The 22,357-nt window shown below is 41.1% G+C and overlaps 1 protein-coding gene across 2 annotated transcripts in view; it reads right to left on the bottom strand.

Annotated features, from left to right (window-relative positions):
• The window catches only part of RILPL1 (Rab interacting lysosomal protein like 1), a 101,554-nt gene that overhangs the window by 62,563 nt on the left and 16,634 nt on the right, over window positions 1-22,357 (bottom strand). For both annotated transcript variants that reach the window (XM_082251518.1, XM_082251519.1), the window contains exon 2: window positions 15,858-16,008. In XM_082251518.1, coding sequence (XP_082107644.1) covers window positions 15,858-16,008 — 151 coding nt within the window. The remainder of the gene's footprint in view (window positions 1-15,857; window positions 16,009-22,357) is intronic.

The raw sequence follows: 22,357 nt of genomic DNA, 5'->3' as shown, positions 1-22,357 counted from the left end.
CAGCACAATGTCTTGGGCCAGCCCTGTGCATATCCTAAACCTGGAAACCGTTAGATCCTCTGACCTTGCTGCCTGAGCTATGATCTTTGTTATTTTTGTTTATATTGTTATGGGTATTCCTATGCTCTCTCTGGAAGCTGCCTCAGTGGCCTCCTACCTAAGCTGAATGTTGCATTTTATGTATCCTACTTGCTCAGTTTTTGCATTATGGCATATGTGCATGTACATATGCGGGTGCGACTTACGTATGCGTTTGATTCTGCATGTGAGCACGGAGGGACAGGGTGCTTTAATTTTTTTTTTTTTCTAATTTTATTTTTTTTTTACACTATCCCTTTCAATTTTTTTGATCACTTTTATTACTGTCACAAGGAATGTTACCATCCCTTGTGACAGTAATAGGCAGTGACAGGTACTCTTTAAGGAGGGATCAGGGGTCTAAAAGACCCCAAAACCCTCCTTTGCACTTAAAAGCATTCAAAACGTTTTGAATACTGTCATTTTTTAAAAATCTGGCGCCTTTAAGGCTTCAGTACCCGGAAGTGATGTCATGACATCGCTTCCGGGTTTCTACATCGGAGACCCGATCAAAGCCGAAATCCGGCTTTGTTTCGGGTCTTCGGCCAGCCAGTCTTCAGTAAGCCCTAGCTGCAGGCATCACCCCGATACAACCCCTTGAAGCCGAGACCGCATATTTGCGTTATGTCAGCAGAAATGGGTTAACTGCTTCCTGTCTGCCCTCGGATATACACCCTCGGACAAGAGCAGTGATATCAGTATCAATATTTTCAGCTGACAATTCTCTACAAAGTAAAAGTAACCAGAGTCATTTTTAAGAGTGGCGGGAAGGAGTGGAGGGAAACCACTGCCGCCTTTCTCCGACTCTCCTCGGGGAAGCCCAGGACTGATGTAACCTCTCACATCAGTTGCTCTAGGAAGAGAGGGAGGAACTTTGGTTGTTTCTCCTCCTCTGTGACCTCAGAAACCCTAAGCGATGAGGATTTTGGCACTTTGGGGTTTGGGTTTTTTGGTAAAGGAGAAGTCCAGCCTAAAACTAAAATGACTACATCTATAGACATCCACGATCTAACACTAACCTATCTAGCACTGTAAAGAAGAAATCAGTATACATACCCTTTTTGAAGTCGCTCAGGGGCGGTCTTCAGTGACAGAAGCCCTGCAGAGGACACAGCCGACAATGGCTGTGAAATAAATGGAAAGTGACCTCACCCATAAAGTTACTATGGGGCGTCCATTGCGGCTGCCTTCCCTGCACCCGCCTCCACAGCGAAGCCGCAGCTGACAGCTCAGCGCAGGATCGGGTCAGATCGGCTTCAGAAAAGGTATGTATACGGATTTCTTCTTTACAGGGTTAGATACAGTGCCTTGCAAAAGTATTCACCCCCTTTTTCGTGTTTTGTTGCCTCACAACCTGGAATTAACATGGATTGTTTGAAGATTTGCATCATTTATTTACAGAACATGCCCACAACTTCAAAGATGATTTTTTTTTTTTTTTATTGTGAAGCAAAACAACAAATAGGACAAAATAACAGAAAAGTCAAAGTACACAACTTTTCACCCCCCTAAAGTCAATACTTTGTAGAGCCACCTTTTGCGGCAATCACAGCTCCAAGTCGCTTTGGGTAAGTCTCTAGGAGCTTGCCAAATCTTACCACTGGGATTTTTGCCCATTGCTCCTTACAAACCTGCTCCAGCTCCTTCAAGTTGGATGGTTTGCGCTTGTGAACGGCAATCTTTAAGTCTGACCACAGATTTTCTATTTGATTGAGGTCTGGGCTTTGACTAGGCCATTCCAACACATTTACATGTTTCCCCCTTAAACCACTCAAGTGTTGCTTTAGCAGTGTGTTTGGGGTAGTGATCGACCGATATCAGTTTTTCGTTGCCGGTATCGGCCGATATTTTTGTACATTTAAATTTTTTTTTTCTTTTTAACTTTACAGGTACTAGTAGAGGGATCTTGGGGGTCTAAAAGACCCCAAACCCCTCCTCTGCACTTAAAAGCATTCAAAACGCCAAGTTTGGCTGTTTTGAATGCTGTCATTTTTTTAAATCTGGCTCCAGACAGTACCCGGAAGTGATGTCACTCATGACATAACTTCTGGGTTTTTGCATGGAGACCCGATCAGAGATGAATGCGGCTTGGATTGGGTCTTCGGCGGCCGTGCAGGCTGGTTGCCCGGGTCTCCCAGTGGGACCGGAGACCCGGGCAAGCTGCATTGGTTGTCATTACAAGACAGCCGACCGTCTGCTATGGGCGCTGGTACCGGGGTGATGCATCTAGCTGCAGGCATCACTCCGGTTCAAGCACTTTCCCGAATTATCGGCAATATCGGTCACCTTGGTGGCCAATTCCGATATATCGGGGAAAGTGCATATCGGCCCTCAATATATAGGCTTTGCCGATAATTGGTTGATCTCTAGTTTGGGGTCATTGTCCTGCTAGAAGGTGAACTTCCATCCTAGCCCCAAATCACGCACAGAGTGGTACAGGGTTTGCTCAAGAATCGCCCTGTATTTAGCACCATCCATCTTTTCCTCAACTCTGACTAGTTTCCCAGTCTCTGCTGCTGGTGTTCTTTGGGTGATGTGATGTGTTGGGTTTGCGCCAGACATAGCATTTTCTTTGATGGCCAAAGAGTTCAACTTTAGTCTCATCAGACCAGAGCACCTTCCTCCATACATTTTGGGAGTCTCCCACATGCCTTTTCGCAAACTCAAAAACGTGCCATTTTGTTTTGTTTTTGCTGAAAGTAATGGCTTTTTTCTGGCCACTCTGCCATAAAGCCCAACTCTATGGAGCGTACGGCTTATTGTCATCCTATGTACAGATACTCCAGTCTCTGCTGTGGAACTCTGCAACTCCTCCAGGGTTACCTTAGGTCTCTGTGCATCCTCTCTGATTAATGCAGTCCTTGCCCGGTCCGTGAGTTTTGGTGGGCGGCCGTCTCTTGGCAGGTTTGCTGTTTTGCCACGTTCTTTCCATTTGGTTATGATAGATTTGATGTTGCTCCTGGGGATCTTCAAAGATTTGGATATTTTTTTATAACCTAACCCTGACTTGTACTTCTCAACAACATTGTCCTTTACTTATTTGGAGAGTTCCTTGGTCTTCATGGCAGTGTTTGGTTAGTGGTGCCTCTTCCTTAGGTGTTGCAGCCTCTGGAGCCTTTCAAAAAAGGTGCGTATATGTAATGACAGATCATGTGACATTTAGATTGCACACAGGTGGACATCATTTCACTAACTGTGTGACTTCTGAAGGTAATTGGTTGCACCAAAGCTTTTTATGGGCTTCATAACAAGGGGGGGGAATACATACGCACATGTAAAATTTCTGTTTTCTATTTCTAAAAAAATAGTTTTATCTATATATTTTTTCTCATTTCACTTCGCCAACTTAGACTATTGTGTTCTGATCCATCACATAAAATTCAGATTAACAAAACATTGAACTTAAGGCTGTAATGTAACAAAATAGGTAGAAAGTCAAGGGGGCCAATACTTTTGCAAGGCATTGTAGGTTAGTGTTAGATCGTGGATGTTTGTAGATGTAGCGATTTTAGCGTTAGGCTGGATTTCTCCTTGAACAGCCTGGTCCGGCTTGTAAAGCAGCTAAATAAACCAAGCTCAGTTTGATCTGCTGCTTTAGAGGGCAGAGGAGAGATCTAAGGTCTCTACAAAAAAAATAACCTGACACAGCCCATGTTACCACAAGGGATGTTGTTCATCCCTTGTGATAGTAATAAGCTTCAATCCAAGAAAAAATTATAAATGAAAGACAGGAATTCACCCATCTGGATTCCCGAAAACTGTATTGAAGTCCATAGATAGAATGGTTTCCGATTTCTTATGGCAAGGGGGTGCCCCTCATATCCAACTACAAGTGTTATAGCAGCCATGGAAGGAAGGGAGGCTAGTGGTACCCAATTTTTCCCGTTATTGCTTAGCAGGGCATTTGGTCTTTGTACACATATGGCTCACACAGCGAGAGGATGATGTGGCTGTATCCCTAGAAGTGGCAATGGTGGGCTCATACGAGGCGGTCTCATTTAGTATATACGTGTAAGTGGTTCCTGCGCTATCCTGGACTATTTCAATCCCTCCTTAATGCTGCACCACGGTACTGACACTACAAACCAGTCTAAAGTTCAATAAAAAGGGGGGGGGGGGGGTGATGGTGCGCTTCAAGGATGAATAAAAATATTCAAATAAATGCAAATAAATCGTATGTGGATGCGATATATGCGCTTCAATCAAAATAGTGAAAAAACATATAAATAATAAATCACTCTAATAAAGTGCTTGGTGTTGTGAAATTATTCAAATCCCAAAAACTATTAAAATATTACAAATTCAAGTGGTGAAACGAAAGGTTCATTAAAGGTAATCAATTAATGTCCAATCAAATCAAGATGTGTCTTCATTCACAATATAAATGCTTCAAAAGAGTGCTTTTAGGTGCAAGTAAGGTGTTGTGACTACTTTCCTCCACCAGGTGTCACTTCTAGGTGCTCTAAACTCTCACCTCCAATATATAAATAAAATGCCTGTGTTTGTGCCTTTTTCCTTTGGCAAGGTTCCTTCTGGCTCCCGGGACCTTTCTAGGGGGTCCTATGTGTATTGCCAATCTTAAATATCCCTCCGGAATTCCTTGTATGGGGCTCCTTATATTGCGGATATTTTTCCTGCCACCACTCCCTGAGCAAGTCACGTGACGCCATGCGTAGGAGGTGCCCAAACAACCGGAAGTGACGTGACGGACGGGTTGATGTCCCCGTAGCGCTGTTAGATTGTTTCCACGCTGTAAACAAGCAAGCTTAATGTAAGTGCAATACTGTTTATGCGAAATAAAGTGTCTATAATACTGCACCATGATGGCTCTTTTTATTTAATGAGCCCCCGAGGTCGTGGCAGGAAAAATATCCGCGATATAAGGAGCCCCATACAAGGAACTCCGGAGGGATATTTAAGATCGGCAATACACATAGGACCCCCTAGAAAGGTCCCGGGAGCCAGAAGGAACCTTGCCAAAGGAAAAAGGCACAAACACAGGCGTTTTATTTATATATTGGAGGTGAGAGTTTAGAGCACCTAGAAATGACACCTGGTGGAGGAAAGTAGTCACAACACCTTACTTGCACCTAAAATCACTCTTTTGAAGCATTTATATTGTGAATGAAGACACATCTTGATTTGATTGGACATTAATTGATTACCTTTAATGAACTTTTCGTTTCACCACTTGAATTTGTAATATTTTAATAGTTTTTGGGATTTGAATAATTTCACAACACCAAGCACTTTAGAGTGATTTATTATTTATATGTTTTTTCACTATTTTGATTGAAGCACATACTGTATATCACATCCACATACGATTTATTTGCATTTATTAGAATATTTTTATTCATCCTTGAAGCATTCTCATTTAGTGTTCCATGGATATAAGGCTCTGTATCCCCTCACGAAGTCTATGTGATCTTTTATTAGGGCATGTGAGGTGACCAGGAAGGCTGAAATTGGGAATGATGGAGTAATGTCCCCTTATATGCCATTATGGAAAAACCGCAGTTATTGCATTCTATTCCTACCCTGACCCTATTTCGTGGACAAGGTACAAGATTAAGATGGTGGGCTTGCTAGTTGGGAACGGAGCACTTCTGCCCTTTGAGGCACTAAAACCTTAATATCAGCTTCCTAACTCATCTATCAATATCTCCAGTTCAGACATGCATTTGGTGCTTAATTTGGCACCTCTACTCTATGTGTAAAGGTTAGTGAACTGGAATTCCTACTCAGGGAAATGTACCTCACTAAAAGCACTATCCACTATTTATCAACAATTATTTATTGATACCCCAAAAGGTTTTGCTTTCTTGTCGTAATGCATGGTTATCTGACTTCCCACAGTTGGATGCAGACGACCTTTTCCAGATTCGTATCAACATGTGATCACCTATATACAATATAAAATTCCTCTACAGAATTTACTATACCCCTGCTAAAAACTGGACAGAGGTCGTGTGCAGTGTCAGATCTGTCATGACAATCAGCATTACTCCCTCAGTTGAAGTGTGTTTGTTGGCCCTGACTGATCAGTTAGTACCCACTAAGGTAATCTGCATGCTCCTTATTTTATTCTATGGTTTTATTATGCACGAAATAGAATTATTTTATCATGGAAAAAACTTTGGCCACTACTGTATTGGCGTGGAAGACTTTAGTAAATAAAGCAACACCCTTGTATAAGGCTACATATACAAATAGAGGCGTACCCGCCAAATTTGAGAAGGTGTGGGGAGGTTGAAAAAACAATAGCTGCACTGCATCTGATTAATCGCTTCTAAGTTGATTTGTCCCCATTGTAGGTGCCTTACTAAATTTTGAGAGTCCGTGAGGATATGTTTTGGGTTTATTGTACCCAGTGAGACGACCTATTGGGTTAAATTAATGGTATGATGTAATACCTTCTTGTCTCCTTTTAATGATGATGTTAATACCTTTTAATAGGAGCTGCATTGTCTACTGGTACTGATGCAATATACTGCTGTATGTTTTTCTTTTCCGTTTTTTAGGTTTACATGAAAAAAAAAAAAACAATTAAATAGAGTGTGTAAAACAAAAACCATTAACCTAAAAGTAAAAAAAAAAAAAAAACTCCTCCATCACCCCCTGTGCACAAATGTAGGTCCCCCATGCATATGTAAGCGTTGATTGCAACCAATCGTGAGGTATCGCCATGAACATCACAGTGAAAGCAACATCTTTAGTGCCAGCCCTCCTGTGTAACTCTAAACTGGCAACCTGTAAAGGCTTTTAGAATGTTGCCTATGGATAAATTATTGTACAGTAGTTTATCACCATTCCAAGAGAGTTCGCAATTTTAAAGCATGTTAGGTATCAATTTACTCGGCACAATTGTCTTTTATATTTTACCAAAAATGGGTATTATATTGTGTTTGTGTGCACTAAAATAAATTGAAGTGTATTTTTCCCTGAAAATTTGCGTTTGATAAACCACTGGCGCAAATATCGTGTGACATACAAAGTTGCAACACCCACCATTTTATTCTCCAGGGACTTTGCCTTTGCTTTCAGAAAATATATATTGTTTGGGCGTTCTAAGTAATTTTTTGGCAAACAATGCTGATTTTTACATCTAAATGAGAAATGTCAAAATTGGCCGGCAAGTTGTTAAAACTTAATTTTCTGTCTCCTCCAGCCTGCCCCCATGTTGTACTTCCCAACCCCCCCCCCCCACCTACATGTTTGCAGGAGTCAGTCTCTAACCAGTCTTAGGCTTCACGTACACTTGGCCTACATTTACCGCAGCAAAACGCAAAAACGTGGCAAAATTTATTTTGCAGTTTCCAGTGGCCAACGGTCAAAACCTTCCTATCCTGCACACCGTTCTTCCGCATTCAGGAGAGGGAGATTGAAGGAGGATGAACCTCATCTAACCGCAGCAGCTCCTGAACTCTGCTAAAAGCCTGTGTACATTGACACATAGGCTTTTATGGAGTTGAGTTTAGGAGTTTTTGCAAAGAAACGCAAAAAGCTCCTAAAACTCAAAGTTTAGGATTTGCTAGTGTACATAAAGCCCAAGGAGACACCTGTGAATGTATACTCTTGTTCATGCCATATACCAAGCTGTGTGCATCCACAAACACACACACAGCACCCACCAGGCCACACCCTTTTCCTGCCTCCTCCTAACAATTTAAAGTATAACTAAAAAGGCAAAACTTTTTTTTAGTTTTGGATAGAGTAGAGGGGAATTAAAACAACTGTCGGTTTTTTATTGCTGTCTGAGCTTCAATTAGGGAGATTCCCCCTCTCTATTTGTCCTGTTTACCATTATCCTTGAAAGCAAAAGAAAACCTCAAATCTTGGGTTGTCCCCAAAAAAGTAATAGAGGGGAAATTATTTCTGGTAACCTGGGGGACCCAGAGATATAACTTTAATTTGCAGGAATTTCCTGTCTTTTCCTGTTTGGCTATGGGACATGATGTGATGGGAAATCTCCACAATGGGACACAGATTGTGGAAAAAAAAAAAAAAAGTTTTGCCTATAGTTCTATTTTAACTGATTGCCTATTGAGCCTATTACTCTACTACTTTCAGTACTTTCCTCTGCAATTGGGAAGATCAAGAAGCGGTGCAGATTCTCATTTCATGTTTGAGAGGGCAGGTTGTCTCATGGTTCTACATGTTCCCACTTGCACTGCAATGAGCAAACAAGGACACAGTGGGACTGTTGCTAGTAGGTATAAGAAATTGGTGGTTAATCTGGCTGAGCTAAATGCAGTTTACACGTACCCTAAATATGTGGGGATATATATGGGAAAAAACTCCAAATCTTAGTTAAGTTTTGACAGTGTTACAGAATAGAAAACTTTTCTGCAACTTGTACAGCCCATAAAATGTTTGCTTTTATAGCAAATATAATAACTGTTAAAGAAATTAAAAATCACATTCTAGCATGACTCCACATGACTCCCATCCTATTGTGAAATCTCACCTTCCAGATATTTAATAGTTCTAAAGTAGACATCCTGCTGACAGTATCAGTGACTCATCTGTATTCCCCATCAGGCAAACATGCTTCACCATTTCCAAACCAAGCTGTTCTATTCTAAGTAAAAACACAGACGTGGAGATGTATTTCTGTCTAGAACAGATGAATGACCTAAAGCAGCACAGCTAAATTTAAATAAGCAGAATGGGTCCAATATAAGGAGGACACAAGTACGGTTTTCAGGGATATACAGTATCTCACAAAAGTGAGTACACCCCTCACATTTTTAAAATATTTTATTATATTTTTTCATGTGACAACACTGAAGAAAACGCACAGCCTAAGTGAAAATGTACAAATTGGGCCCAAAGTGTCAATATTGTGTGTGGCCACCATTATTTTCCAGCACTGCCTTAACCCTCTTGGGCATGGAGTTCACCAGAGCATCACAGGTTGCCACTGGAGTCCTCTTCCACTGCTCCTTGACGACATCACGGAGCTGGTGGATGTTAGAGGCCTTGCGATCTCCTCCACCTCTTGTTTGAGGATGCCCCACAGATGCTCAATAGGGTTTAGGTATGGAGACATGCTTGGCCAGTCCATCACCTTTACCCTCAGCTTCTTTATCAAGGCAGTGGTCGTCTTGGAGGGTTGTTTGGGGTCATTCTCATATTGGAATACTGCCCTGTGGCCCAATCTCCGAAGGAGATCATGCTCTGCTTCAGTATGTCACAGTACATTTTGGCATTAATGGTTCCCTTAATGAACCGTAGCTCCCCAGTGGCGGTAGCCCTCATACAGCCCCAGATCATGACATTCCCACCACCATGCTTTTTTTTTTTTTATGAAGAAAAATAAAGTTTATTGTATAAAAAGTGAATTGTACAAAATACAAACAGGAAAAGCATGAGTGATACAGTGAACAAAACCATTGCTTTTCAACAGTATTTTCTTATATGCTAAACAGCCAGGATACATAAAGCATCAATTACCATTCCAATAACGTTGTAATATGCAGGTCAGTAATACAATGGCATAAACAGGTTTTACTGCAAGACATGCACTCTTTAATATAAGGGGAAGAAAACCAAAAGAGAAAGAAACAAAGGAGAAAGAGGAAAGAAAAAAAAAAAAAAAAAGAGGGGGGGGGGGGAAGTTGCATGGCACTAGATCCCCTTGACTATTGACAGAATATCGCTGTTGGAATTACACTCAGCCCTCCAATGGTCTATTTAGAACCAATTGATGTGGTGCTAAACCTGGCGTATCTAGCCACGGTTGCCATAATAAAGAGAAGAATTTTTTGGGTATCTTCCGATGTTGATATGTCAATTTTGCATGGATAAGACATGAGTTTACCTGTTCTACCCATTGTTTCCTGGGCAGGAGGGGAGGAGAGATCCAATAATGTTCAATTAACTTACGAGCAATAAAAAGTAATCTCAACACTGCCACATGCATTTTTGGATTCAAGGCCTCCACCACCAGGGCCCCCAGGAGACACACCACAGGGTCCCTAGAGATCTGAAAACCATACACCCGTGTAATGGTGCCTAGGATCTCTGACCAGTATTAAAAACAGTTGAGGACATTGCCATAGCAGGTGTAGAAGGGTGCCATGCTGCCTTTCACACTTTGGGCAGAGGGGAAGTGTCTCTACATCCCCACTTGTATAATTGAATTGGCATTCTGTAAGCTCTATGCAATAAAAAAAGGTGTGAGAGCTTTTGCGAGGCAGATACCAAAACCAGGGGTGCAGAAGACAAGCACAACTCATGTGTCATCCTCAAGATTACCCACGTCTCTCTCCCATCTCCCCTTACATGAGTCTGCAGAGCCCCTCTGTATGGAATTAAATGTACCAGTATATGTTTTGGAGATCATACCCCATTTATTTGTTGTCAATAGGGTTTCCTTAAGAATAGGGTGGTCAGCAAGCTTGAATTCGTAGCAGCGAGATTGAGAATTCAATATGTTTCTCAAATGCAGGTACCTATAAGTTCTAGGAAGAGCAAATTTCTGTAAAATATTTAAGTACATCATTCTTATATAACCGAGACACATATCTGATCCCCGGTAGTTCCCAAGACTAAAAACCCTCCAGCTTTAATAATTCTTTGTATTGGGAGTTACGCCATAATGGAGTGTTGGTAAGGAAGCCCCAAATACCCAAGATTAATTTGACATAGGTCAATAGAGTTTTAAAAAGCTTAATAATGGTGGGAGCTGTATTCAATAGGTGCATGAAACTGGCCTCCAAATGCGCTACAGCCGAGTAAGCTGTCTTCCTGGGCATAAGTAATATCCGGATGGAGTCCTTGGGATCCATAAGTCCCCAACCCCCAACTGCTGTACTTGAGAAGCTAAATAGTAGGCTCTGGAATGTGGAACAGCCATATCACCCTGCTCCTTTCCCATTTGTAAGGCAGATAAACTAACACGAGACGCTCTTTTAAGCTAGATAAGGTCACGAAACTGGGAGTCTATGTGTGAGAACCACCTCCGAGGTATCCAATCTGGGAGTTATGGAATATATACAAACTATGGGGCCCATATCGTTTTAATTAAGTTAATTCTTTCAACTACAGACAATTAAAGTTTACTCCATGCCTTGCATTTCTCACTAAATCTACCGAGCAGAGGGAGGAGATTTAGCTTAAATGTATTCGTTCAAGTCAAGGGAGATGATACCCAGATATTTAAAATGTGGATACTATCTGTATCGAGGAGGCACAGGGCCGGGTAAAGGATCCAAGGGCATGAGGACCGATTTGTCCCAATTAATAGAGAACCCCAACAGGGCTCCAAAGTCATTAATCATGGACATAACCACCTGTACAGATTTCTGCGTGTCCCCCAGGTACAGCAAGGTGTCGTCTGCATATAACGAGACGCTATTCACATGCTCACCTCGTATGAACCCTACCACATCTGGCGACGCCCGAATACGCACCGCCAGAGGCTCCAAGGCCAGGGCAAACAGGAGAGGCGACAAAGGGCACCCCTGCCTGGTACCCCTATGCAAGGCAAAAGGGCTCCGAGAGTTCTCCATTCACCCGGATACGTGCAGTCAGGGCCGCATAAAGCACCCGGATACACTCAATAAACATACCGCCTGTTCCAAAGTGCTCCAGAACCCTCCACAGATAAGGCCACTCAAAACTTTCAAAGGCCTAAGCAGCATCAGGGGAAAGTATCGCTGTGTTGCCATTTTATCTGTGGGCAATTGAAGGTTTAAAAAGAGGTCCCTAGGATTTTGTGCGGTGGAATGTGAGGGAATAAAACCCGATTGGTCTCCATGAATAATTTTATGTATGACTTTTGCCAACCTGGCCGCGAGAATCTTCACAAGCAGCTTGACATCCACTGTCAGCAGGGAGATAGGTCTATATTAGTCAGCCCTCAAAGCATCTTTCCACCACCATGCTTAAATGTAGGCAAGACGCACTTGTCTTTCTACTAGTCACCTGGTTGCTGCCACACACGCTTGACACCATCTGAACCAAATAAGTTTATCTTGGCCTCATCAGACCACAGGGCATGGTTCCAGAAATCCATGTCCTTTAAATAAATATAATAAATCATACTGCGCTAATTGACATGTAACCAAAGCTGCCAAGCACATCAACCGACAAAGTTGTCCAAACATTTGTACAAAACAAAAGTGCAGCGCTACAATGACTAATAGAGTCCAGTGATGGTGTATCAAAAATAATAGAAAAGTGAAAAAAGAAAATGAATAATGGTGAGTCCCAAGTGTTGAAACTTGAAGCAAATATGGGGAACCATCAAAACTCATCATCAACACGTGATCAAGGAAAGAATTCTCACACCAACAAAGTGAATATTGAATGCGCTCACCAGAGGATATGGACCCAAGTGCCATATAGCAAATGGGTCAATAAAGCTTGAAATTATCCATGGATCTCCCAAGAAATGGCTGTTCCAAAGGATGATTTCAAAGAATGGCGGTATCCTCTTGAAAAGGGATGGCTATGTCTCCCAGTATGGTATCCCTACGTGGAAGTAGGCTAAACACCACAACACAGTGTAATACCGCTTAAAATAAAATTTATTAAAAAAGGGATCAAAAAGACTTACAAACATCCATGTATAACAGCATGTAAAGATAGGAATGATGGCGGATGACAGAGAACATGGTCCTGAGGCATTTCGTCATATGACTTCCTCAAAGGTGACCCCCCACACCCCTTCAACCTCTGCAGCAATGCTGGCAGCATTTATATGTCTATTTCCCCCAAAAAAAACTCTGGATACGACGCTGAGCTTGTGCACTCAACTTCTATGGTCGACCATGTTGAGCTCTGTTCTGAGTGGAACCTGTCCTGTTAAATGACTGCATGGTCTTGGCCACTGTGCTGCAGCTCAGTTTCAGAGTCTTGGCAATCTTCTTAAAGGCTAAGCTAGTGTTTCTCAACTCCGGTCCTCAGGGCACACTAACAGGCCAGGTTTGCAAGAAAACTGAAATACATCACAGGTGACATCATTTGCTGCTCAGTGATTGCAGTATTCTAATCTGCATCTCCCCAAGGTAATACTTAAAATCTGGTCCAGGAGCTGACTGAGTTGGGAAACACTGGAGACCCTAGGAAAACAGTATTGCGAGTACAGGGGATCTTGTCCAGGGGCCTGACCTGAGGGGGTCAACCCAAAAGTAGGATAGTCAGTGGACGGGTGTCAGCAGTCCAGAAATGAGATACGAAGGAGAGTTCCCTAAAGAGAAATGTAGTTCCCCAAGTCTTCTGGCAAGAGACTTAAACCCAAATCTACCCAAGTGGCAAGGTGGATCAGCAGCCTGGCTGCATCATCAGATAGGAGTCCTTGCAACTTGTGAATAGTTAATTTGGAGTATCCCACTATTCCCTTCTCCCATCCCTATTTAAAATAAGAACACCAAAAACAACTATATACCCCTGGACTAATCATTGTCTGAGCCAAGTATTAAATTGTGAATGGCAGTGTTGCTAACGGTAACCCAGGGGGACCCGAAAGTGTGTTATCCAGCAGTCCTCAAGGTGGCAGTGCTACATTTAGTACAGTAAATCCAGGCAGCCTGCTAGCCCTCTAATGTAAATGCACAACATTTGTCTCTAACATATTGGAAACCTGCTGAATCTTTCTTCAAAGTCGGTGATGTGATAAGGAAGAGAATTAATTACTTCACAGCAGCAAAAAAGGTGAGTCAGGGCTTATTTTAAAGTTATTTTACTGATTGTTAAGAATATGTAAATAATGTTCATAGTCAGAGGTGCATTTTAAAACTCACATTTGGGGCTTGGTGAAAACAGGGGAATATTTTGATACTGGTTTATAGGAGGATGAGGAATGCTGTTTAGCTGTCCAAATTAATTCTTATGCTTTATTGTAGACATGGTTCTTTAGAACTCGCTTTCCTGTACTTTTAACTGCTAGTTTTTTTCAGTACTTTTGCATACAAAATATTTCATACACATCCAGTCCTGATCAGGATTGATGGTCTCTTAAGTTCTTATAGCTCCTGGATACTCAGCTGGTCAGATATCTCTGTTCAAATTCCTGAGCTTGTACACCTGCTGTCGCCATTAGAAGGATTTTATATTGCAGAAAATGGAAAAGAAGGATTTGGAACACCCAAAATCAAATAACCATTGTCAAGTTATGGCAGAGAGATCTCAGTGGTATGGTAGCCAAGATACAGTGCATTGCGAAAGTATTCAGCCCCCTTGAACTTTTCGACCTTTTGCCACATTTCAGGCTTCAAACATAAAGATATAAAACTGTAATTTTTTGTGAAGAATCAACAAGTGGGACACAATCATGAAGTGGAACGAAATTTATTGGATATTTCAAACTTTTTTAACAAATAAAAAACTGGGCGTGCAAAATTATTCAGCCCCTTTACTTTCAGTGCAGCAAACTCTCTCCAGGTGAGGATCTCTGAATGATCCAATGTTGACCTAAATGACTAATGATGATAAATAGAATCCACCTGTGTGTAATCAAGTCTCCGTATAAATGCACCTGCACTGTGATAGTCTCAGGGGTCCGTTTAAAGCGCAGAGATTTGGACACAAAAAGATTTCCCAAGCTTTAAACATGCCAAGGAGCACTGTGCAAGCGAGAATATTGAAATGGAAGGAGTATCAGACCACTGCAAATCTACGAAGACCTGGCCGTCCCTCTAAACTGTCAGCTCATACAAGGAGAAGACTGATCAGAGATGCAGCCAAGAGGCCCATGATCACTCTGGTGGGAGACTCTGTCTATAGAACAATCAGTCGTATACTGCACAAATCTGGCCTTTATGGAAGAGTGGCAAGAAGAAAGCCATTTCTCAAAGATATCCAAAAAAAGTGTTGTTTAACGTTTGCCACAAGCCACCTGGGAGACACACCAAACATGTGGAAGAAGGTGCTCTGGTCAGATGAAACCAAAATCAAACTTCTTGGCAACAATGCAAAACGTTATGTTTGGCGTAAAAGCAACACAGCTCATCACCCTGAACACACCATCCCCACTGTCAAACATGGTAGTGGCAGCATCATGGTTTGGGCCTGCTTTTCTTCAGCAGGGACAGGGAAGATGGTTAAAATTGATGGAGCCAAATACAGGACCATTCTGGAAGAAAACCTGATGGAGTCTGCAAAAGACCTGACTGGGACAGAGATTTGTCTTCCAACAAGACAATGATCCAAAACAAAGCAAAATCTACAATGGAATGGTTCACAAATAAACATATCCAGGTGTTAGAATGGCCAAGTCAAAGTCCAGACCTGAATCCAATCGAGAATCTGTGGAAAGAACTGAAAACTGCTGTTCACAAACGCTCTCCATCCAACCTCACTGAGCTCGAGCTGTTTTGCAAGGAGGAATGGGCAAAAATTTCAGTCTCTCGATGTGCAAAACTGATCGAGACATACCCCAAGCGACTTACAGCTGTAATCGCCGCAAAACGTGGCGCTACAAAGTATTAACTTAAGGGGGCTGAATAATTTTGCACGCCCAATTTTTTAGTTTTTTATTTGTTAAAAAAGTTTGAAATATCCAATAAATTTCGTTCCACTTCATGATTGTGTCCCACTTGTTGATTCTTCACAAAAAAATTACAGTTTTATATCTTTAGGTTTGAAGCCTGAAATGTGGCAAAAGGTCGAAAAGTTCAAGGGGGGCGAATACTTTCACAATGCACTGTATATTGGGGCAGATTAAGCTCATTGTGGTTCAACTTTAACTTACTGGTGGACTGATGTTTTAAGTAAAGCAGAAATGGCTACCTGCCAGAAAAGAAAAAAAACACACCAGTTATGCTTACCTTCGTGCTTCTGAAACTCCTCCTCAGTTAAAGTGACATCTTTTGAGGACAGGTTTGATAGTAGATGTTTGTTTTCCTCTTGTAGCTGAGCTATTTGACCCAGGAGGTCTTGCGCTTCGCCTCTCCATACATCTTCTACCAGTTCCAGCTCCTGAAAGATTATCATACTATTACCGATACAATTCTTTTCACCATGAACCTCATACTGTTTTATGTCCAAAGCTGGATTCTAGTTAAAATAAGTTTTTTTTACTTACTTTTCATACTTACTAATGTGGATGCAGCATCAGTCCGATGCTGCATCTGTCCCCCGCCAGCTCCAAGACTGAGCGATCTAAAACCGCTGATCGTTCAGTGTTCTGTGCTCCATGATCATCACCAGCTCTCTGCTCTGCACCCCAGTTCCCACTGGGGTGCTGGGCTGTGGAAGGGGCAGAAGCGGCTAGAATTTTGCTCAGAGACTGAGCCAGGTGTGGTCCAGGCTTCTGGGAGGATCCCAACCATATGGTCCACGATCTTTCCCCAGCCTGGACCGGCACTGTGACGTCAGCTGACAGCAGGGTTCAGCCCACTGTCGGCTGAAAACAGGTCACAGGGGGCAGAACAAACTGCACTTATATGATCCACAGGAGAAGTACAGCCCAACAAGTTTTGGCTGTACTTCTCCTTTAAATGATGTGTACATTTGTACTTTACTATCAAGGTTAACATGTACATTTTACTGTAGACTCTTAATATGACTGTTTCCTTAAAATTTCTTGATTCTGAAAACTGACCCCTGCAAAAAAGGTTTTTTTTTTTTTCAAACTAAGGGCTCTGAGGAATTCTTGGAAATTGAATACTTCCAGGTATGTCAAATGCTTCATCCTTCCCCAACCCATATTGTGGTTTCACCCTCCAGCCCTATGTCACTACAGGACATATTAGTTATGTAGGGGCTGGTGGGAAGAACCAAAACATAGAACCAGGTATCCTTATCACAAAGAAGTGAGTTGGATGCAGAAGACTGTTCTTCAATAGTGAAGGTATGTGGGACAGGTATTTAGTGTTGGATTTTTAACTTGCTTAGCAAGTCAAGGATAAACCTGAACATTTTTGGGTCATCTAGTGGCCCCGTTAGGGTGGCAGGGGGAAAAGGGAAAGGCAAAAAAAGACCCCAAAGTGTTTTTAGAGCAAAGTGGGCCTCTTACTTTGCCCAGTATGGACCCAGTAAAATAGAAGGATGTATGTTAGTATAGATCCATTTAGCTGTATCAGATTCTTTGGACCAGCTATCTTGGCACCATGTCTGGTACACTTGAGGGCCTTTTTCCAAATAATTTTTTTTGAAAAATTATTTTATTAGATAGGTTGCCAGGTCTTTCCTTAAAGCGGTATTAAATCCAAAATCAACATGTAAAATGTATAAACAGCTTCTCACAAAAGTGAGTACACTCCTCACATTTTTGTAAATATTTTATAACTTTTCATGTGACAACACTGAAGAAATGACACTTTGCTACAATGTAAAGTAGTGAGTGCACAGCTTGTATAACAGTGTAAATTTGCTGTCCCCTCAAAATAACCCAACGCACAGCCATTAATGTCTAAACCACTAGCAACAAAAGTGAGTACACCCCTAAGTGAAATGTCCAAATTGGGCCCAATTAGCCATTTTCCCTCCCCGGTGTCATGAGACTTGTTAGTGTTACAAGGTCTCAGGTGTGATTGGGGGGGGGGGGGGGCAGCTGTGTTAAATTTGGTGTTATCGATCTCACTCTCTCATACTGGTCACTGGAAGTTTAACATGGCACCTCATGGCAAAGAAGGATCTGAGGATCTGAAGAAAAATTGCTGCTCTACATAAAGATGGCCTAGGCTATGAGAAGATTGCCAAGACTCTGAAACTGAGCTGCAGCACGGTGGCCAAGACCATACAGTGGTTTAACAGGACAGGTTCCACCCAGAACAGGCCTCGCCATGGTTGACCAAAGCACTTGAGTGCGCGTGCTCAGCGTCCTATCCAGAGGTTGTCTTTAGGAAACAGAAGTATGAGTGCTGCCAGCATTCCTGCAGAGGTTGAAGGGGTGGTAGGGTCAGTCTGTCAGTGCTCAGACCATACGCCGCACACTGCATTCAATTGGTCTGCATGGCTGTTGTCCCAGGAGGCGGCCTCTTCTTTTTTTTTTTTTTTTTTTTTTTTTTTTATATTTCTTTATTAAATTTTCCAGGTAAAAAATTATTTACAACACTCCAATCGCTGGAGAATTTTTTCATATACATTTTACACATATTACCTTTTTTCCCTTTTTTTTTTTTCCCCCCTCCCTCCGTCTCTTCTTATCATTCGACTCCTATTATTTCTCTGTATTCCCTTGTGTCCTTAAACTCTTGCCACTCATCCCAAATCTCCTCTTCATTCCCCTGTTCCTCCTCCTCCCAGGTCCTCAGCTGCTCCAACTTTCTTATTTTCTCTACTTTTAACAGCCAATCTTTCCTGGAGGGGGCCTCTTCTTTTTGCCAATTAAAGGGAATCAAGCTCTTAGCCGAGTTTAATAAGTGGGGGAGTAATGTTTTTTTATATTGCTTCACTGACATATGGGTTCCATGAAACATGCATTTCCAAGGATCCAAGGGAATATCTATTTTAGTAATTTTACTTATTAATTCTATAACTTCACTCCAGAATACTTTAATTTTTGGGCACTCCCACCATATATGGGCTATAGTCCCTACCAATCTGACATCCCCTCCAGCAAAGTCTTGAACTCTCCACCTGAATTCTTCCCATCTTATCAGGAGTGTTGTACCACCTTGTAATCAGTTTATAGTTCATCTCCTCTGTGTTGGTGTCTATCGCGGATTTATGTACTAATTGAAGGCTCTTATCCCACTGTTTGTTGTTACTACACGGGCCGAGGTCTCTTTCCCATTTTTCTTTTAATGATATTCCTCTCTCTTTTGTTATTGTTAACAGTATTAATTCGAAATATTATTTATCATCTTATCCTTAAGACATAATTGCTCAAAAGGGCGGAGGTCGTTTATATCTCTCAATGGCTGCGGTAGTGACAATGTGAAGTGCTTTAGTTGGATATACCTCCACTCATTTATCTTCCAGTTTTCTTTCCTTTGTTTCAGCTCCGCCAAGGTTATAATTTTCCCCTTCTCTACTATATCCCCTAATTGTGCTTCTCCTTCTTCTATCCATTTACCTAATTCCTTCTCTTCCCCTGGTGCAAAAAATTTTGTGCCCTGTAACGGGATCAGTGGTGAATTGTGTTTCCAATTTTCTTTTTTATGTATATTATCCCAAACCTTAATAGCATGTCTTGTGATTATATGCGTGTTAGTGTCCAGATTTCTGAATCTCTCAGGTATCCATATAACTTTTGCTAGGTGTGTACCACTCATCGTGCTTTCTATTACCACCCAATTTCTATCATTATTTTTTTTTTTTGTCCATTCTATCACCCTTGTGAGTATTGCTGCAAAATAATAATTTTTAAAGTCGGGTAGGGCTAATCCCCCTTGTCCCTTACCTTTACATAGTGTAGTGTACTTTACCCTTGGCTTTTTGTATTTCCAAATAAAGCGGGATATTAATCTTTTAAGTGTTTTAAAAAATACTTGAGGTAATGAAATCGGAATCATCTGGAATTTATATATAATTTTGGGCAGGATTATCATTTTTATCGTATTTATTCTCCCTATCCAGGAAAAGATTCTCGGGGATAATCTATTTAATTCTGATCTTACTTCATTCAGAAGTTCTAGAAAATTTGTTTTGTAGAGTTTTTCTGGAGTTGGGGTTAATTTTATCCCTAAATATTTAATCTCATCTTTTCTCCAGTTGAACTGAAATTCTTTTTTTAACATCTCCTCTTCTTGTTTAGGGATATTAATATTTAATATTTCTGATTTTTTTTGATTAATTTTTAAATTGGATAGTTCTCCATATTGTTTCATTATTTTAATTATGTTGGGCAAAGTGATCCTCGGATTACTTATGTAAAGCAGGATATCTGCAAAGGCAGATACCTTATGCTCCACTTGTCCCACCTTTATGCCCCCGATGTCCACACTATTTCTAATAGTTGCCAGTAGTGATTCCAAAGATAAGACAAATAACATCGGAGACAAGGGACATCCTTGTCTTGTTCCATTGAGCATTTTAAACGAGTCTGACAAAGTTCCATTGACCTTTACCTTTGCAGTTGGTTGATTATACAAAGTTTTGATCCAGGCCAACATTCTAGGTTTTATTCCCAACTCCACTAGGGTGTTTATCATGAACTCCCAGTCTACCCTGTCAAATGCTTTTTCCGCATCTATTGACAGGAGTAGACTGGGAGCTCTGCTTTTTACCATATGGTCTATCAACAGTATAGTTTTTATCCCATTGTCCCGTCCCTGTCTCCCCGGGATGAATCCTACTTGATCATTGTGTATCCACTCCCCCATTAGGTTCTTCATTCTAGTGGCCAAAATTTTTGTGAATAATTTAGTATCAACATTAAGTAGAGAGATGGGTCTAAAACTAGAACATAGTAACGGGTCTTTTCCCTCTTTCCGTATAACTGTGATTGATGCCGACAGGGCCTCTCTACTCATCTCGTACTGAGTCCCTATTCCGTTTATATATTCTTTAAATCTTGGGATTAAAATGTCCTTAAATTTTTTATAATAACCTATGGTAAACCCATCCGGTCCTGGGCTTTTACCTAGGCTCGTTTCTTTAATGGCTCTCTCTATTTCTTGTTCTAAAATTGGTCTAAGAATGTTAACTTTTCCTCATCTATCTTTGTCAGTCCTGCGTCTACAAGGTATTTTTTGATATTCTCCCTCCTTTCCGTTTCATTCCCCTGTATCTCACCTTTCTTTACTGCATAAAGATTAGCATAGTAGTTTTGGAATTCTTTGGCTATTCATGTCGTTGTTTGAATTATTTCCCCATTTTTATTTTTAATTTTATCTACAAAATTTTTTCCTTTCTTCTTTTTCAGGATTTTTGCTAGGTTTTTCCCAACCTTATTACTTTCAATGTATTTTTCTTTTATACATCTTTTCATTTCCTGCTTTATTTCCTGTTCTAGCAGATCTTTCAATTCTTCTCTCTTCACCTCAAGTAAATTATTTATTAATATATCTTGTGTATTTTTATGTTTTTGCTCTAATTGATGTACTTCTGTCATTAGCCTAATCTTATCTTTTATTCTTTCTTTTTTCCTTTGGGTCCCCTTTGAGATAAATATGCCCCTCATATAAGCCTTATGAGCTTCCCATACTATGTCTTTTGGTGCATCTTTTGTATCGTTTATTTGAAAATAGAATTCCAACTCTTTCACTATTTCTTTTTCCCACTTTTTATCTCCAAAAATCTCCTCATTTATTTTCCAAGCATCCATCCTAGGTCGCTCTTTCGCCATTTTTATTTTTACCATAATGGGGGTATGGTCCGACCAAGTCTTGACCCCAATCTCTGCCTCGCTTACCCTTTCGATCCACCTATGTTCGATTAGTATATAATCCAATCTTGAGTATGTTCCATGTACACTTGAGTAACATGTATAATCTCTATCTTTCGGATGGAGAATTCTCCAAATATCTGCCAGTTGATTTGTAAATAATTTTTCCTTTATTTTCTTTGCCTGTACTTTATTTATCCGTAGGGTTTTTGATGTGGTATCTACTTTAGGGTCAAGGCAGAGATTGAGGTCCCCTGCCAGTATGACTCCTTTTTTAAACTCCATTAATTTTCCCAGTACTTTACCTAGGAAGTCTACTTGTCTCTCATTAGGGCTATATATATTTACTAGGGTCAAATCTTCATCTCCTATTTTTCCCTCTTAAAAAGAGGTATCTTCCCTCTGGGTCTACCTTTCTCGACTCTAGAACAAATCCAAGGCCCCTAGAAATGCCAATGGCTACTCCCTTGGACTTCCTCCCGGGTGAGTCCGCGTAATACCAGGTAGGATGGCTCTTAGAATACAATCTGATATTAGATGCATGAGATAAATGAGTCTCCTGTAAGAATGTCAAATCTGCTTTCAAATAACTAATTTCTTTTAAAATTTTTTTCCTTTTTTCTGGAGAGTTTAAACCTCGGACATTGTAAGATAATGTTAACTATAACCATTGTTTCTTCATCTTCATTACTGTCTTTCTCTATCATCTCTTCAACTCTAAAGTGGCCATAAAAACTGTTCAACCAACACCAGGGATCCCTAAGAGATGGCATTAATCCCTCTGATTTTTCTTGTCTTGTGGGTTCTCTTAATTCTTGTATTTTCTTATAGGAGACATTTTGATCTATTAACTTCTTTTTCCCTCTTTCTTCCCCTTTCCTCTTCCCACCCCTACCCTCCCCTCCCCCAACTATTCCCGGTCCCTCCATCAGGGTTGTCGATTCTCCTTCCTCCCTTTCCAATCGACTTGTGGCCGAGGTCGAGCTCTGCTAGTGGTCACCGTTCCCTCCCATCTTCCCTACCATAGGGTCTAATGGTGACGGCCCGCTGATC

This window comes from Pelophylax lessonae (genome assembly GCF_965119305.1).
Source record: "Pelophylax lessonae genome assembly, chromosome: 1".
NCBI lineage: Eukaryota > Metazoa > Chordata > Amphibia > Anura > Ranidae > Pelophylax > Pelophylax lessonae.
Note: the sequence above shows the minus strand (reverse complement) of the source record. Positions and strands in the feature narration are given on the sequence as shown.